The sequence below is a fragment of the Malus domestica genome, chromosome 11 (assembly GCF_042453785.1).
Source record: "Malus domestica chromosome 11, GDT2T_hap1".
Lineage (NCBI taxonomy): Eukaryota > Viridiplantae > Streptophyta > Magnoliopsida > Rosales > Rosaceae > Malus > Malus domestica.
Window position 1 is genome coordinate 34,004,500 of NC_091671.1, and position 18,875 is coordinate 34,023,374.

The 18,875-nt window shown below is 37.3% G+C and overlaps 3 protein-coding genes across 8 annotated transcripts; 2 read left to right on the forward strand and 1 right to left on the reverse strand.

Annotated features, from left to right (window-relative positions):
- Positions 1 to 2,843: 2,843 nt before the first annotated feature.
- LOC103448672 (expansin-A12) lies at positions 2,844 to 4,908 on the forward strand. The gene is made up of 3 exons (XM_008387942.4): positions 2,844 to 3,064; positions 3,681 to 3,990; positions 4,487 to 4,908. Exons 1-3 carry the CDS (start codon positions 2,926 to 2,928, stop codon positions 4,800 to 4,802), a joined length of 765 nt encoding a protein of 254 aa, XP_008386164.2. The 5' UTR covers positions 2,844 to 2,925; the 3' UTR covers positions 4,803 to 4,908.
- Positions 4,909 to 9,408: 4,500 nt separating this feature from the next.
- On the reverse strand, positions 9,409 to 13,056 carry LOC103448673 (pentatricopeptide repeat-containing protein At4g21705, mitochondrial-like). Of its 5 annotated transcripts, XR_531250.4 has the most exons (4): positions 12,659 to 13,056; positions 10,984 to 12,237; positions 9,940 to 10,085; positions 9,409 to 9,817 (listed from the first exon to the last, which is right to left on the reverse strand). XR_531250.4 is itself a non-coding variant. In XM_008387944.4 (3 exons), the coding sequence occupies exons 1-2, from the start codon at positions 12,920 to 12,922 to the stop codon at positions 11,008 to 11,010; spliced, it is 1,494 nt and encodes a 497-aa protein (XP_008386166.2). In that variant the 5' UTR covers positions 12,923 to 13,056; the 3' UTR covers positions 9,728 to 10,085; positions 10,984 to 11,007. The 5 variants fall into 5 exon arrangements, 4 of the variants coding, with proteins under 4 accessions (XP_008386166.2, XP_008386167.2, XP_008386165.2 ...); XM_008387944.4 differs by having other exon boundaries at positions 9,728 to 10,085; XM_008387945.4 differs by having other exon boundaries at positions 9,728 to 10,209.
- Positions 13,057 to 14,038: 982 nt separating this feature from the next.
- On the forward strand, positions 14,039 to 17,849 carry LOC103448675 (uncharacterized). Of its 2 annotated transcripts, XM_008387947.4 has the most exons (9): positions 14,039 to 14,755; positions 14,876 to 14,921; positions 15,098 to 15,147; positions 15,295 to 15,336; positions 16,040 to 16,153; positions 16,484 to 16,562; positions 16,677 to 16,748; positions 16,829 to 16,881; positions 17,692 to 17,849. In XM_008387947.4, the coding sequence occupies exons 1-8, from the start codon at positions 14,163 to 14,165 to the stop codon at positions 16,874 to 16,876; spliced, it is 1,044 nt and encodes a 347-aa protein (XP_008386169.2). In that variant the 5' UTR covers positions 14,039 to 14,162; the 3' UTR covers positions 16,877 to 16,881; positions 17,692 to 17,849. The 2 variants fall into 2 exon arrangements, with proteins under 2 accessions (XP_008386169.2, XP_070663710.1); XM_070807609.1 differs by lacking the exon at positions 17,692 to 17,849 and having other exon boundaries at positions 16,829 to 17,169.
- The last annotated feature ends 1,026 nt before the right edge of the window (positions 17,850 to 18,875 follow it).

The window sequence follows — 18,875 nt, forward strand, 5'->3', positions numbered from 1 at the left end:
TTTTGCTAGTATTATGCAGGATATAGCCTTTTTGTTTTTTGGGTGCGTCTAGGGGGCCAGGCCCAAAACATCTAAGAGCTCTTTGGAAGTACTTTAATAAAAAGCACTTTTGCTAGAAAGCGCTTTCAATAAATACAGTTTCATTAGAAGAACATAGCGTGTCTTGTATAAGGCACTACAGTGGCTCTTTTTTAATATGTAATCACTTTAAAAGATGGTTAAAAACACTTTTGGTGATCTGTAATCATTTTTAGTCATTTTAAAAAAGTAATTTTAACCAAACTTGCTAAATCAAACCGGGCGTAGAAACTAAATATATCTTCAATAAGCGCGTAATCAACCAGTTAAGCTTATATACTAAGTGGTTGACAATAAGGGAGTTATGTGCGGGCTGGTTTTGTAGTTGTCCAACTTGATCGTATGGTTAAGGTTCAAAATTGGTGTTGTGTTACAACTTACAAGTGGGTCGAAATGGGAGAAGGATTGTCTGCCCTCCTCTTTCCATACTCTCCCCATGCCCTCCTGTTTTGTGCGGTCACGGTTAAGCCACATCAACATTTTATATTAATTTTTATATAAAAATAATAAGACAAAAAGCAAATGTTGACGTGGCTTAACCGTAACCGCACAAAACAGGAGGGTATGAGGAGGGTATGGAGAAAGGAGGGCAGACAATCCATCTCCGTCGAAATGACCCATGAGACTACTCAAAATGGGAGGCAGATTCTCTGCCCTCCCACTTCCCGTGCCCTCTTGTTTGTGTGGTCATGGTTAAGCCACGTCAACATTTTATATTACTATTCATTTTTGTCTTATTATCTCTATAAATATATATATATATAAAATGTTGACATTACTTAATCGTGATCATATAAAACAGGAGGGTACGGAAAGTAAAAGGACAGAGAATCTGCCTCCCTCAAAATGACTCGAACGATGGTATTGGTACTATTATTTTTATTTTTTTTTTTTGTCAAGTGGTAGAGAACGTTTATAAAAGAAAGTCCAAACAGGACAAAATACAACATATGCAGTCCTCGAATGGTTGGAATACAAAAAGAAGAGCCACTTATACAAACAAAGCATGAGTAATGATTCTTCTCTACAGCAATTACAAAGAGTACATAAAAGAAATAACATAAAAGAGTTTTACCCAGAAAAAAAGACTATCCACAAGGTCTCAAACAGTAGAGACCCAAAAGTGGCTAATAAAGAGAAATTTAGAAGCCTAGATGAGGGATGACTTGTCCCAGCTACCCGAAATCAGAAGTAGCCGACAACCTACATTGTCAATTCCACACCATAAAATTATCCATCCATACATCGTACCACATACAAACCTTCAATTGCCCCAAAAAAAAATCTATGGCAAACCACATACCAATAGCATCATAAAACCCAAAGCAAAACTGACAATTATCACCAACTAACTTGCAAGCCAAAAGAAGCAACCAAACCTCACTATATCCACCGCCCAGAAATCAGCAAGAACATAGTTCCAACTTCGGCAAAGTAGGACATGAATCCAGAACCATAGAAGGAGGCAGGGCAAAACTTCGGGCCGAACTCAAATGCTTTTCGCGCACCTTCAACTGAATAAGCAGCGATTCGCTCTAGGGTGGGCAATGGGCACAGGAATTCGGTCAGCCTTCTCAATTGAAAACTGGTAAATTGATGGCAAAAGAAAGTCTTGAGGCTTGGATCTGTAGTATGGGTTAGGAAATTGAGGTTCATTTGGGGCTAAATGAAATTTGGCACATGTTGGAACCAAATTCGCACCACCGTGAGTGGTGGTAGTGCACAAACATCGAGCAATCTGTAAAATAGTAAACAACCATGAGCAAGCTTGAGATCGGGGGATGGGGTGTCAGCTAAAGGCTCTCTGACGGTCAAGTTAGTGAATAGTTTTAGACTCAAGCAGTGGACAAGAGAATTGAAGTGTTTAGATTGCGTTACCAGATATGAATCCAAAATGAGTGTATTTATATTGTGTGAGAGAGAGCTTTTTTAGGATAGAATCTTTGTTCTGAGCTAAGAGAATCTTAGATGATATCTAGAAGTAGATATTGCACTCTCTTAGAAGTTTGTGATTACGTGCAGCGCACGCCAATTCCAGGAACTCCAAGACTTATTGGATCTGATTTAGTCCATATCAAGATCAGCTCACGTGTCTTACGGAACAAGCATAATTATCAGACAGAATTACTTGGACTCCGTCTATGGCCCTGGAATAGGGTGATAGTGTCCCCGGTACTATCCAGCTCCACTCGAGTGAATCCACGACCCTCGTTGAAAGAATTTATGACTCCGCCACATAGTTAAAATGAGAGTTCCAGTAATTACAAAGATCAATACGAAAAACAATGAGCAAAATATTAACACATATTAATTAACCCAACTCATTTGAAGTCGCCACCACCAAAACATGTTCATATTGTTCGGTTTAGTAGTAGATCGATCGTGCCCATATTCGAGTTTGTATTAATTAATAATGGTAAACTCATATTTGCTAGCTTCATGCATGTTTCGTATCACTGAATTTGATCACCGACCAACTCACCGACATGTTACTCTGAAAAAACAGAAGATCGCACAACTAGTTGTGATCACATGTATTTGCTCTATCATGTCTCAAAACACGTCATTCCCTTACCGTACACTGTCTTTCCGTACATCATAGGACGTGGGAAAACGCGTTTTGCAAATACTAATTTTATAAAGTAAATACATATATACACGATACCATGCATGCATTAATGCTAATTTTCATTTTATTTTAATTTATTCACCGACGATCCTGTTTTGATCAGTCTATAAAATACTAAATGGAAGCCTGCTTCTTCAAGAAAGTGAAAGAACTTGAGAGTTTGTCCGGTAACAAGTACAGAAAAATTGATCTGCGGTTTAATTTACAGAGAAATTATAATGGTGCCTCTTTTCTGGCATCTTTTCTTGTTCGTTTGTATAGTTTTGGAGGGCATTATCCTCACCAATGTTGAAGCCAATGGATGGCTTAGTGGTCATGCAACTTTCTACGGGACCAACCAAGACCCAGCCACCCTTGGTAACTCACTTCTATTTTGATGAGAAAATAATGTTCTTTAACTTGTGTAACTTTACTACTTATTTCTTTAATATTTTTTTTAAAGTTATTTGTTGACGCTTTTAAAAAAGTGATCATGCACTCCTCCATGAATGTTCTCTTTCATGCTTTCACAAATGAAGAGTGCAAGATAACTTTTCTAGTGTGCCAATAATATGTTTTCTTATTAATTTCTAATTATGTTTTCTAAAAATGTCATTCTGCCTCACATCTTTTCTTCTATATCCGTTCATATACCTAATATGTTTTAGGACTGTTAATAACAAAGGCGCAAATTTTAGCGTGTGTTATACTTTTTCGCATTAACTTTTGCGTACTTGACATATGCTCGAATTGGTTGATACGGGCGCCACCGTTTTCCTTTTGTTTGTGCAATACGCGGTGATCATCACTAAAAAAAATTAATTATAAAATTGAACATTAATAACATTCTCAATGATTGCTGGTCTAGTGACATGCAATCTTGCTTCACTTCGTTGTAAGAGATTTTGATTCAAATCTCATATACTATAGTTCTAAGTTTTAAAGAAACGAAATCTTAAGAACAATATTGTTGATTTACATCATGTGTACGTAGGTGGTGCTTGTGGTTACGAAAGTACCATCCATTCGGGGTTTGGAGTGAACACAGCTGCCGTGAGTAGCACACTTTTCAGAGGAGGTGAGGCCTGTGGGGCGTGTTACCAAGTAATGTGTAACTACAACACAGATCCAAAGTGGTGCCTTCGAGGTCGTTCTGTGACGGTTTCCGCCACCAATTTCTGCCCCCCAAACAACAACGGAGGGTGGTGCAATTTTCCTCACCAACACTTCGACATGTCCATGCCTGCTTTTCTTCGCATTGCCCGACAAGGCAATGAAGGCATAGTTCCTGTCATTTACAGAAGGTATCAACAATATTATATGGCTAAAATAGATTATTACACAACATAACAATTCACGAGTTTATAGCCAGTGCCCATTCAAAAGTCCTAATATAATAAATCCCAACATGCATGCACCATCTTTCCGGCCCGAACATCTACTTGAGGTCTAATAAAGAAAATTAAATATTTATGGAAAAGGAGACTCAAACTTGTGCAGTCTTAATTGTTGAATTATAATCAAATTTAATTTACATTTGATCGATGTGTTGAATTGATATATTATGAAATCTGCTATTGGTAGTCCAAAAATGTTATTATGTTGCACTTCTCTTTTATCAAAGCTTAAGAGAGAAAATATACATGAATTCACGCATGATGACATTTTTAGACTATTAATAATTGATCCCTATGTTATACATATTGTAACTTTCAAGTAATTTTTGGTGTGACGGTAGTCTGAAACATTATAACGAACCTTGGTCATCCTCTTTGCAATTAATGTGTGTATGGACTAAAGAGTGTCCTGCAAAAGAAGAGGCGGAGTCCGATTCACCTTGAAGGGACAGTCGAGCTTCAACATGGTGATGATCTCCAACGTCGGCGGAAGCGGGGACGTGAAGGCTGCATGGATTAGGGGGTCGAGGATGAGAAGAGGAACGTGGCTGGCCATGCACAGGAATTGGGGGGCAAATTGGCAAAGCAGCGTTGACCTTCGAAACCAGAGACTCTCTTTTAAGCTCACACTGGTTGATGGAAGAGCACTTGTATTTTCTAATGTGGTTCCATCCACTTGGGGATTTGGACAAACATTTTCATCCCTCAACCAGTTCTGATCTTACGTACGAATAATTAACTAATTCATCAAAACAAGTTGGGAAACATTGTTGTATTTGTATGTTTATTCAACCATAGATATTAATAAATATATTATTACAATTACATTTCTTCTTTTGAATTTTTATGTTCAAAGTTGCAACATCAATGTTCACCTGGTTGTGGTTAACTATTTTTCCATACAAATGTCATAAAATCGTACCCTATAAGTTGAATTTATATATGGAAAGCAATAAACAATAGATATTTAGAGTTATCACATTCCATTTTAGCCTAAATACGGTAGTTATTACAACAATCATGACTTATATGTTAAGCATGAATCTGAACCATATCGCTTCGTCGAATGTCTTTGAAATATGAATACAGTGTATGGATCCTACTTAAAACTGGCCACCAAACCTCTTCCTTTTCAAAAAGACAACATTCTACAAGGGGCATTGCCAAAAATAAAAATTCTAAAAATTGTCGTATTGTTGTTACTTCGATCCATTAGGCTCTCTAGATGGGAATTGGCTCCACTTGGCATACCTTGCCCACAATTATTTGATCCCCTACAAGGAAGTGCTAAAATTTTACATGGTAGTTTGTTCAATGCTAGAACAAATTAGTGGAGGGACTTACGAAAAAATGAAACATTTTTTTAACAAGAAAAAATTAAAATTGTATACAACAAAACTCGAGCTCTATTCAGTTTGGAATCTGGCATATGAAATTGTTGCGAAATATACATATTCTGCTTTTAAAAGAGAAATTCTTAATTAAGTACAGCGGTAAACGCAAAAATTATCTACCTCTCAATTAGTTTGTATTTGTAAATTTCATTTTCAAGTTTTGTGGATGCAGATATGCGCTAAACAACATACTAAGTCTAAGATTTGGGAATAAGGATCGGATGTAATTAAGTTTGTTTGATAATAGTTGCATCTAGTTATGTTGGTTCTAAGTCTTTTGAGTTTAGTGACACCTATTGTTTTTTATTTATAATTTGCTTGTGTTTTTGTGACAAGGTACAAACTTTAAAGAAATCCTTAAACCAAAAATTAAGACTCAATAGAAAAAATCAAGGCCAACCTCGCTATTCTAATAGCTATCATATTGACAGATTTGTATGTGTGACAAGTAGGAGAAGCAACAAAAGAACGCAACCATGTAATTCCAAAGTCAAAAGAACTTCAATTATGACAACTAGAAATTGAATTGGTTCATAACTCGATACATGGGGATAACGCACAAAACCGCAACATAACTAATTAAGGATAACTCTTTGAATACAAGTGATGACCATCGAGTACTATATGAGTTGGATCTAATAATTAAGTTGGTGGTAATTGCTGAAAATTTATTGACACTCAATGTAAAAATTAAATATTTATTTAAATTGATACGAAAAAATCAACACTAAAGTATAATATGACCTTCATTAGTGAATAGAAACTTAGGTAAGTTTAGGAGAGAGAAGACTAGAAGAAAAGATAAGATCAATTTTTGGACGAAAATTTCTATTTTTATACTATTATTTATACTATCTTTTTAAAAGTACAACAATTTTTTTTTTCCTAATGGATACAAGTGATATTAATGTGGATCCTAGGAATCCTCAAATCGTGTCCATTCATCGTACATCGTACAACTATAAATTATTTAAATATTTTTTTATTTAAAATTAAACATGAACACTATCTGACAAAAAATGATCGCACGATATACGATGAATGGACACAATTTGAGGATCCTCGGGATCCTCATTCCAAGTGATATTAGAGAATAAGAAAATAAAACGCAAACGTTGACTCTTCATTGGGAACTTCTTTCACATAAAATTTATACGCCATAGTTGGATGAGCACCATGTTGAACTGATCCACTCGAAGCACTTGTGCTCCCAGTGGGGAATCGAATGGGGTAGGGCTTGGACAACTAGCACTCACAGTAAAGGGATTGTCTGTCCAAGAAGACGAGTTACTCTCAAACGTACGAATATTAACCAAGTCAAGACCTGTAGTCTAAAGGCTTGAATCTTTTCTCAAGATTTGTTGCTTCTTCCAGTTTCCTTTTTCTTGTATTGGACCTCATATGCCCCGCATGGCACTCCAGCTTGCAAGCGTCTTGCCACACTCCGAAACACTTACGCTTGCTCTCGAGTTGGGCCCGTGGTGATACCATTTTTATTGTTGTTGCTGTCTTCTTGTTATTGTTGCTGTCTTTTGCTGTTGTTGTCTTCTGCTGTTGTTGCTGTCTTTTGTTGTTATTGTTGATGTCGTCATTGTCGTTGTAGTGTTGCTCTCCTTAGCAGCAGTACGAGGGTTGAGGCTGATGATGATCTTCAGCTTGGTTGGTAGCAATTGTTGGCCTTCTTCCAAAATTTATATTGGATGAGATCAATGATGGAAGTCTAAATCCAGTACTAGTCCTAGACACGACATGATTAGGACTAGTATTTGGAAGATGATTGGTTAGCGATGAACTTTGTGGTCTGCTTAGGGTTGGTGATTGAAATGTTAAAGGATTCTGATTTAGTGGTGTTGTATGGAAATAATGGGCGGGTTGATGGTACTTGAATTGGATTCGATGGATTTTGAGTTCCCCCTCCCAAGTGTTGAGGCAGCCCACGACCATCGAATATTCCAAAACCTGGAAAATGAGATGTGGTTGAAATATCATCGTGGGGAGCACTGGTCTATATGGGTAGACCAGTACACCCCGACGTACATTTTTATTGATCGATGGTATCTCCGAAAGACACATTTTTGCTGGCATGATCTCACTGCAAGTTGATTGACGAGGCTAGCAGCTGGTTGTTGGTATTGAGTCCGTCGAGCATAGATGAGAGGGTTGTCATGGTACTAGTACTGAATGGGGAATGGCTAAGTGGAGATTGGTAAGGAGTTGGGTGAAAGAGACTTGAAAGAATGCGACTATGAAAGCATTAGCTACTAGCTATATGTGAGTATGAGGGTATTGTGTGGCTAATGGTTTGTGCTATGAAGGTTTATATAGACTTGTGATGGGCCCGTAGAGTTTTTTTCACGGGCTACGTGAACATAAAATAACGCTCAAATGTATGAAAAAAATCTGGTTATATTTTATAACTTAAGGTAATTTTTACTGTAGAGGAAATAGCTTTTGGCACAGCTCAAATGCATGTACGCGAATTTCATTTTCTTTGTGATGTTACCATCTATGCCCATATTTTTCACCGTAATTGGCAGATAAATATCCAAATAATAGATATTTCAACATTGAGCTTGTTTTGGCAAAAACAGTTTACATGCTTGGTAATGTTACCTTTTATGCACAAATTTAATTGTCTTTTTCGTGATTATTAAAGTTTACGTAAAGTACTGACCGGTTAATAAGTTATATATAACGGTACTAACTACTTGTTGGAACTCATTTTACAGAGTTGTCTTATGATCCAAAGCGTTTTTTTTAGAACATCATTCTAAGATAACCTTTGAAAAAAAAAAAAAGTAGTCACACCACAAACCGTATGACCATTCAGTTGTTCTTTTGAAATTTTTTACCTATACAAGATATTTGTATTCATAATTTGATTATCCTTGCATGACTAAATGTGTAGCTTGATATATAATATGGATATATACAAAGCGATTTTAGTTTCATTTAAAAAAAAAATTTACTGTCATAGAGAGGGAAAGAAAATTCGAAACTATTACAATAATTTAGGAAGAAAGGATTTTGAACTCGTAACGCATAAATAAAAACTCAATACTTTGTCTACTAAGATATTGGACCACGCCATTTTTTGTTACATTCCATTTGAGGCTAGATACGATAACTATTACGACAATCATATGTACCTAGACGCTATTTCAATTAATCAAAAAACCATTTCAATTAATTTAGAAACCATTTCAATTACATTCCATTCAAGACTAGATAAGATAATTATTACGGCAACCATGAAATTGTCCATTTTTCTAAGAGTGCTACCAGATCCATTCCAATGTCTTATTTTCCCATCACACCCACCACATTAAAAACTTGAAATGTTATCTTCCCTCCAACTATTATTCCTAAAATAACCTTGATATTGAAATTCTTTTTATTTTTAGTTTTATTGAGTAAAACAAAATCTAAAAAGACACGATTCAATTAATCAAGATGCACAACGAGGATCGCATCTATACAATACATTTTACACAATTTCAGGCGTCTTCTCTATCCTCCAGCACACCACCCACCCCGAGAACACCGTGTTCCACTTCATCTGCGCCTGCCACAATAATCGGTATATGGATTGTGGACAGACAAGCCTTTATCTTAGTTTTCAAGGCTATTTGCTGGTACTGACAACAAAAGCAAATAGATCAAACTAAAATAGCTAAAGGTACTGGGGACTTGATTTTTTGAAGATTTAGAGAGGTGGGTTGTTCTAGAAGATGGGGAAGAACAAATCTGTCAACCTAGAGAGCAGGGGTTTTTCTTTTCTTTGGTCTAAGATGTCATTTTACAAGAGAGTAAATTTGGTATTAATTTTTTTTATTAAAAGGTAGGTGGGGAAATAAGACAATGGATGGGTTTATCACCACTCTTTTCTAAACACATAAAAATGGGAATTGCTATTAACACTCTAAAAATCTCATTTTACATTCCAAACTTTCCATAATTAGAAAGAAAAATACAAGAGTACAAAATGAAATTTTTAGAATGCTAATAACGGTTCCCATAAAAATACAACCTACCTATGCACTTCAATTACATTCCAAATACATTGTTTCAATTTGACAGCCTAATCTTGCTCGTCAAATTGAACCAAGAACATGATATATCTAGACATCAAAACTCTGACATATTCTTCGACATGAGATCAAACTCTCAATACAAAGAGACACCAACCCGACATTGGCGGAGGAAGAGAACTAGCACTCACACGTTTTGACTCAAATTGCACGTTTACGTGGGCATATAACTCCTTCAATCAATGTTTCTTACAGAATTACATGAACACATTGTTCTTAATGTCGAAACATTCCCAATGGAACACCGAACTGAACCAAAGAACATATGGACTATTAAGTTAGACAATTCAATAAAAGTTTCATCATGAATTTGATTTTAATTCTCCAACAATTGACACCTAACCAAATACTCAGTATTTAAGATTACTTACCCTTTCGGATGAATGTTGGTTGCAGCCGGGAGCACCTCCAGTACCATGTTTGGCTCTTTGTTGTGACCGAATGTGTCAACGATGAAGGCTGAGGTTATTTGTTGTGCATGAAAACCCCTTCCAAATTCACTTGAGAAAAGTATTAACTACACAAGATGTTTACATTATACGACAAGCGTAAAACAGGGAGAAAACTTCTATTGTCTCCAATACTCTACCTAGCTATGCATGCTGTTCAGTTCCATACTCTCAGTCCGCCACCTTTTCCCTCTGTTTTTTGGGAAAATGAAGGACGTTGGAAACTTGATCTACAATCATTTAGCAATGAAATGTTTGTTTTTTACACGAGCAGTGAAGTTTCTGCAACTGTTTTACAATATTTACTTATGCAGCATTGTTATTAAGAACAATTGAATTAAATCTTTGGGGAAGAAGAACTATTACTTAAAACCAATTACTACCAAGATACTAAGTCTTGGCTCTTCTTTTCTATAATTCCCTGTAACGGGAGATTTTCCAAGTACCAGACTAGGTATACAAGCGATACTCCACATGTCATAATACAAATGGAGGAAATGATACATGTTTCCGTGTCCCTCCACTTATTTTATGACACGTGGAGTACCCACTTGAATACCGGGTACTTCGAAGACTTTTTCTTCCGTTACCATCAAATCAATAGCATTGCTTAAACAATTATTATGCCGTCGACTAGCCTTGGTATCTCTTTACCTATGAATTAAGAGGTAACCGGACTAAGTTATTTATGATCACTTCGTGTGCAATATACATACTGATGATAGTGTCTTCAAAGGTGAAGGAATAAGTTATTTTCCAATGCATTTACTTTGTTCGTAAGCCTATATTATGCATTTTGATACTGTTATGTATCACTAATATTTCCAGAGACTAACTGAGATTATCTATTAGTCTTTATCAATTTTACTCAGATACATGCTCAACAACATGCTAAATGTAAGAGTTGCATTCAAATTCAAGTTCTACTTTTACAAAATAGTATAGATGAGGGAAACTGAAAAGTACCCATAAAAAAAGCCTCATGTCGTTTCAGCATTGCGTCTGTCTTAACCTATCGATTTCCTCATCGGCCTCTATTTGATCTTCTTTCATGCTCTGTAATAGCCCTTCTACTTCTTTCCCGCTTCTGATGTATGCCTTCATTAAGGCATGGTACATTTCACTATTTACTGGAATCACAGTCTTCATTAAGGTCACAAAAGCTTCTACTTGTTCAATGTCTCCGTTATCTCCAATCCAATTCAATACATTCGAAACCAAACCAGATTTCAGATTCCATCCTGTGTTATTTGCCCGTACATGCACAGCTTCCATCATGCACTCAAAAGCCTTCTGCATCTTCTGCTTGTCCACATACCCTGCAGCAAGAATAGACCAGCTATTTGGGATTGGAGTCTTGCCTCTTTTGACAATGTCTCGAAGAGTTTCTTCAGCTTGTTCAACCAATCCCTTCTGACAATATCCGATCAGGAGGACATTTGGCACTCGAAAATCATAACAGTGACAAGATGATTCCCACTCCTCTAGCAATTTTTTAGTTTCTTCAAGCTCACCAAGCTTCACAAGAGAACCAAGCATGGTTATATAGTCCCGGTTGATTTGCTTTTTGCACTTGGCTTTTTCAAGGTTCCACAACCTCATCATGTCATCTTTATATCCAAGGCTTGCATAAAGAGTAATCAGATGGTTGTATCCAAGTGCATCTCTATTCACCTTCTCTTCACTCTTTCCCAGGTAGACCAACGCTTTGTCGGGCAGACCTGCTTTTATGTATAAATTGGCTACCATAGCATAAGTAATCCAATCCATGGAGATGTGCGGTTGGCTCTCCATTTTTTCCAAAACTTTCTCCACGCTGCTTAGATCAGACCTCACCCCATAAGAGCTCATGCAAATCCTGTAGCTAAAACTGTCAGGAGAAACACCCTTCTCCTTCATCTCAAACATTACATCAGGGATTTTCTCGGGCTGGCCTGTATGCATATAAAGACACATAATGTCATTGTAGGTGAGAGTGGAAACATAGCCCAACTCTTCCATCTTCTGCATATGAGAAATAGATTTATCGACCAGGCCTTCTCTGACATAACAATTTAGAAGTGCACCATAAACTTTGTCACTTTTTTCCTCATCGCTCAAGCTATTAAAGCGGCTCTCTGCAGCATCCAGACCGTGAACGTGACCAATGAGATCAAGCTGCACGGCGCAATCCCCGGGTAAAAATTGGCACAAACCTTTAGTACTCATCCATTCAGAAACCTGCTCTACAATGCAAGGCAGAAATTTGAGTTACAAACCAACTGAAAACTGTGGACAATATTAAATCTGCTTTATTGATCCTAAATTTCAAGGGAAAAAAGAACACATATTTCGAGTATCGAAACCTGAGCAATGAATTCTGTCAATTAGTCTCAACAAAGACCAAAAAAACAAAAGTAATACTCGTTTTGTGTCTGTATTATTCAAAATTTCTTTCACATCTGTCTCTTTCTCAGCAACCAAACAGGGCATTGCAGGTAAAACAATCACCCAATTGAAATTAATAAGCTCTTTCAAGTAAATTATAGGAAACCCAACAAAAAAAAAAACACAAGGAAAATAACCCCAAAACAGTTTACTTTCATGCATTTTCTGAGCAACCAAAAGGGGAGCAGGGACCTTGCTCCTGGAATTGACTCACATCAAGGGCGTGCCGGAACCGCTTTCGGGCGCGGAGGTCCCGGACGATGCGGTGGAGCTCGAAGTAATTGACTTTCCGGCCCTGTTGAACCCACTCGTCGAGGACTGGGGCAACGCTGAGAGAAGGGTCACCCAGAGGACTGATTCTGGAGTAGAGGTTTCTTGTACTGGCAGTGTGCCTTAATCTGGAGAAATATTTTGTTGGGGTTGAATTTGCAGTGAGACTTTGGTGGCTCTTCAGGAGTCTGAAGACTGCAGAAGCCATGGGAGGAACAAGTCAAGTGATGGAAGGGAATTTGGGGGGTTTAAGCGGGGGTTGGAGATGGCAGTGGAAGTGTCGAGTTGTCAGTGCGGCACACCCATCCTATCTCTCAACGCACCCAATTCTCAAAATTTCCAAGTACAAAATATATTGAGCTGTTTGATTATGAGATTGATCAAACTTATTATTTTAGTTAAGGTTTTAAAAGTTGCTAGGCGCTAGTTGGGCGGCGGGCTGAAGCCTAGCGCTTAGGCGGCTAGGCGGGCGTCTAGGCGGACTAAGCGGATTTAAGTAAATCTATCATATTTCAAGTAAATAAGTGTCTGCTTCTACTTGAAATATATATAATTTCATCATAAACTACAAAATAGAATGCATATATATCATGAAGTATTGGAACATAATGAAAACATATGAAATAAGGATATAATGTTTGTTTATTCAAGTATGCAACAAGTCCCTTACAATCTATTGGAAAAAAAAACAAAATGCAAAATGAAAGTTGTGTATTTTCTGTCTAAGTGAGTTGCAACCTAGGCAGGTCTAAGCGGGTTAGGTGAGTGCCTAGGTGGTTTAGGCGGTGGGTTGGGGCCTAGCGCCTAGGCAGGGCCTAGGCGGCGCTAGGCGGGGATTTTTAGAACAATGATTTTAGTTCTTCACTTTTAAAATTACTTAATCTCGTTTTTGGAATTCATTAACACATATCAATTTAGTCATTTTGTTTAGATTCCGTCAACTATTATGTTTGTTTATATGAGGGACACACAAAATAAGGGTTTTTATCACAAATGATTCTTGACATTAACCCAACTCCTTATTTTGGTCTTTGAGTTTCAAAAATTGATAAATTGGTCTCTTGCTTTCACAACATTAATTTAGTCATTGCGTTAAAATCGTCAATATTTTTATTAGTGTGCTGATGTGGTCCCACTAATCCAATCTTCAAATTTTTTTTTATTAAACGATAGATTTGTTAGATTAGATGCTAGATTAGAGAGCCGATACATTTGTTCTACAAATTCTATTTGTTTACGATAATTTGAAGTGTAAAATTTATTAATCAAAGCTTGCCCACTGGATTTTAACTTAGAGTGGGCTGCAGATCCGTAATATTGGGCCTGTAAGCCCATGTAAATCTCATCACACATCAGAAGAAAACACAGAAACGTAACCACTGTATTAGCTCTCCACCTCCATCATCGTCTAAATTCGCTTCTTTCCCTCTCTCTCCCTGAACAGCAAAATGGGTAAAGATCGAAACGGCAGCGTTTCAGAGAGACGAAGCAGGAGCTCGGAGAAAGAGGAGAGACGAAGCAGAAGCTCCGAGAAAGAGGAAGAAACCGAAAGAAAATCCGAGAAAGCGCGAGAAATTTCGGATTCCGAGACCGACGAAGACAGGAAGCGAAGTAAATCCAGGAGAAAAGCGCGGGAAAGCTCGGAGTCCAGCGATGAAAAGCACGTGAAAAGAAGGAGGAGGAGTTCGCGGAGGCGGTACAGTAGCGAGGAGGATACGGATTCGGAGTCCGAGTTGGAATCGGAGGAGAGCGGCTCGGATTCGGAGTCGGAGAGTGATAGTGGTAGCGAGAGCGACGGCGACAGGAGACGGAAGAGGAGGAAAATGAGAGAGAAAGATGATGATAGAGAAAGGAAGAGGAGGAAGAGAGAGAAGGAGAAGGAGAAGGAGAGGAAGAGGAGGAGGAGAGAGAAAGAGGAAGAGAGGAAGAAGAAGAAGGAGAAGAGAAAGAAGAAGAGGAAGGAAAAGAAGGAGAAAGGAAAGGTAGGAGCGGTAACGAATTCGTGGGGGAAGTATGGGATCATTAGAGAAACTGACATGTGGTATGTTTGCTGAATTTTATACTGTTTTAGGGTTTTAAGTTTCTGTTTGGCTGCTGAGAAAATGTAGGAAAAAGAAGTTTACTTCTCCCACTTGAATTTGATGATCACTGTTGTGTATAGGAACAAACGACCAGAGTTTACAGCATGGTTACAGGAAGTAAAACAGGTAATTCCTTTTCCGACTATTTTACCACCCCATGAAACCATTAATTTGCAGAGTGGTTTATTTCAGTCGTAAAGTTTCTAAGATTTGTATGTGTTTCGAAGCCGTGTGTTGATCCGTTTCCAAATTGCAGTCGTCGATATGATAGTTCTAATGGTAATTGAGTTATCTTTCATTAGGTGAACCTGGAACATCTGGCAAATTGGGAAGAGAAGCAAATGTTCAAACAGTAAGTGGGTGTGTGGATGTGTGGATGCATTTAGTTTATTTTCTCCGAAAGCATCTATAAAATGAAGATAACAGGAATTTGGTAGGTATTTTCCTTCTAACTTTTGTATCTTACAATCTGAGTAGAGATTTGTTTCCATTTTAATAGGTTCATGGAAGATCACAATACAGCTACCTTCCCTTCGAAAAAGTAAGCTTCTATTCTATTAGCTTGGGTCATTTCAATTTATTTGTCCGAAAAGAAAAAGTTACAAAGCTTTGTTCCTGCTGTTGTGGTGAGGTTGTGGTGCTCACCTTTTAGGTAGAAATTTTATCTCAATGTGCTCAAGCACCTGAATTACGCTAGGCCTAATGAAATGATATGCTATTTTATATAGATCTGTCTTGATATTTTTGAACCTGCGGTTGTGGTGTGGACACTTTTCTCTTAGGATTTAGAGGAGAATGCAATGTGTTTTTTATTTAATTTTATTGAAATATCTTTCTTGATTTGCCAGATTCTTTCAAGTGTTGTTATCATAAATGTGTGATTAATCATAGTGTATAACCAATTTACTAGACAGCCATTGTGTTGCCAGATTTTGAATCAATATGCGTGATTAGTTTTACTTGTGTCTGAATGTGCGATTTTGGCTCACAATTTGGCAGCAGAACATGCCAGTTTTTTGTTAATTAGAGATGGAAACAATGGGGAGATATTATCTGAAATTAAAAAGAATTGTGTGCTTTTAATTTTACACGCGTAACCTTTTCTCTGTTGGTTGTAAGGGTTCGTAAGGGTGAGAATGATTGTATGTTCTCACTTTTTCTGTTTTTTTTTTTTTACTTGTTAGATTCATCTTCAAGTAATACCACAGAATGACAAGTAATTACTTTAACCTTTGTGGTTGCAGGTACTACAGCCTTGATAATTATTACAGGAATAAGATGGAAAAGGAAATTAAAAGAGGTTTTAAGAAGGTTGCGCCAACAGAACGTATTGTATTCAACGATGAGGAACAGAAAAGGTAGTGTTTTTATTGCTATCTGATTTCATTTTATGGACTAGTTTTGGCAACATTCAGTTTTAGTACATTCATATGATTTCCATTGATAGCTAACGTGTCAACCACTCACTCCTCATTTTGTCTAATAACTATACTATGTACAATGAGAAAAAATTATATTTCACCTGGCTGTACTTATTTAATAGTATTTTGGAGACAAAAGGAAATAATGTTCAGGCAACTTTTTATATAGAAGATAGGAGAAACATAATACCATTTTGGATCTGTTAAACCATTTACATTCTTGGGTTTGGCTAATAATATAATATTATATTATATATTGCTATTCAGACAAGAAATGATGCGAGTGCGTGAAAAGCAAAAGGAAGAAGAAGTAGAGGCTCTGAAGCGCTCTATGCAGAGTGGACTGGTACATTTCTGTTTCATTACTCATATGAAAACGTTCAATTTGTTTATTGTACATAAACTCCGTCTGAAGTCGAAGTTGCACTTTGTCATCGTTTGATTCCATTAAAATTTCCAGGCACAAGCAATGAAAGAACAAGCTCAACTCCGAGAAGAGATGGCTTACCAGTACAAGATTGGAAACATGGAGGTGAGGATAAGTAACTGAGCTGTCTTGGTGTAATTCTTAAAGTCATTTCTGGATTTTTGTTTACGGCCTCTTATTTTCAGGCTGCCGCTGCTATTCAGAGAAGGTTGGACCCTGATGCTGCTGTGTGAAAAAGGTTCAGTGTAATTCTGGCATTTAATTCCGTTATTCCCCTAGTTTAAGAATCTTAAGTGCATACAGATTCATAGTTAGACTGAGCAACTAAGGGTAGCCTTCTGTTTCTGTTGTCCACTTTAGCCTCATTGTCATACATTCTAGGCTGTAATATTTCCTGTCGTTTGTTCTCCTCAGCGGTTTAGCCATTTTTGCAGATGCATAGAAAAGGATGTATTTTGTTGACTGATTTCGTAGCAAATTGATTGATCATGAATCTAGAACGCTACTGTGCTTGGTTTTGCACTAAGTCTTCCCTGTTAGCTCCAATTACTTCATATCTAGTCTCTTTCAAAGTCTTCCTAGGTGTTCTTCTACCCCTTTTGTCTTGAGCCTTCGTCTCATAGTCGCATATTCTAACCGGATCATTTGTAGGTCTTCGGTTCATGTGTCCAAACAATCTTAGCCGATCTCTCATCTTATCTTCAATTGCCACTCATACCCTCGTTCTTAATCCTATCATTTCTCATGTGCCCACACATCTAACGAACATTCTTATCTCCGCTACCCTTATTTTTTGCATGTGTTGTTATGACCGTCCAACATTCCGTGCTATAAAACATTATTGACTTTATTACCGTCCTATAGAACTTTCCCTTGAGTTTTAGTGAAATGTGATGAACCATCCTATAGAACTTTCCCTTGAGTTTTAGTGGAATGCGACGAATGCAGAACGCATAACATGCCTGATGCACTCTTTCACTTCATTCATCTAGCTTGTATTTTGTGGCTGAGATAATAAAATTACAATTTTGATCTCCTATATGGCTAGGGCTGTAAAAGACTCGGATCCAAACTTGGTGCAAGTTCGAGCTGTTTCAAGCCGATTTACAGCCTTATATGTAACATACTTGGAATTTGAGGAGTCGACAGATGAGCATGAATTTGAAAGATAATTTAACTTCAAATTTTCATTTTTTTAAGTTTAAATTATCTCCGCTAAACATGCTTCTGAAGCTCTTGGATATTCCAACGCTTCTCTGAGCCTCATCTCTGGTGTTGCTTCTTCTTGGACATGAATCGTAATTTTATGCGTGCAGAAAAATGAGCTCCAAACGCGTAAGGAAAGCAAACTTTCAAAACTAACGAACATCGTTAGTTACTAAATATTGCATAAAAGGGGCCTCACGCCCTCACAGGGCGAGCATTGGCGTAACGGAAATGTTGTTCTTTTATGATCGAAAGATCACGAGTTCAAGTTGTAGACACCTACATTAAATCAAATAGGTTTAGGCTCATACACGCTGTTTAGTACGGAAAGGTTGCACATTAGTAGCCGAAAGGTCACTGATTTGAGGTTTAGGCTCTTACATTAAATCAAATGGTAAATAGAACGTAATTATGACTAAGTTTTGGTAATTTGGACCTCATATTTAGGCAACTCAATCGTCTAAATTCATGGTCTAAAATTTTTATTCACAGGAGCTGGCAAGAGACTATTTTCATAATTCAATTAACTCATACAAATACGAATAATATACAGTTAACAAAAACTCGAAAGCACGACTTGGGCGGTTTACCTCGAAATAAATCTCTAAGTTCACCATAATCTGCTGAAGGTTTTCCGATACGAATCTTCACATGATCAAGAACTTCAAATTCGCAGCGATTTTATACTTGGCCAAGAAACCATTGCAGAGCTCGAGGTTTTTATGGTTCGGGCAAATCAACCACAAAGCTATAATCGATATCGCCATTAAAATTAAAGACAAAATAAAGGGTAAAGTGGATAGTACAATGATTGACTTTTTAATGTAAAAATGTGGTTTTTCGTTAAAGTGAACAGTACTGGAAGCTTTTCATTAAAGTTCCCTTAAAATTTTGCACCAGACATTCAATCTCTAACTCTTGAGTGTATTAGATTTCACCTTTAAACCACTTCCCTTTTCTTGTTCAATATGTCGCCCTCTATGAACAAATCTTCAAGTACACGGCAGATGTGGAAAAAGCCTCTCC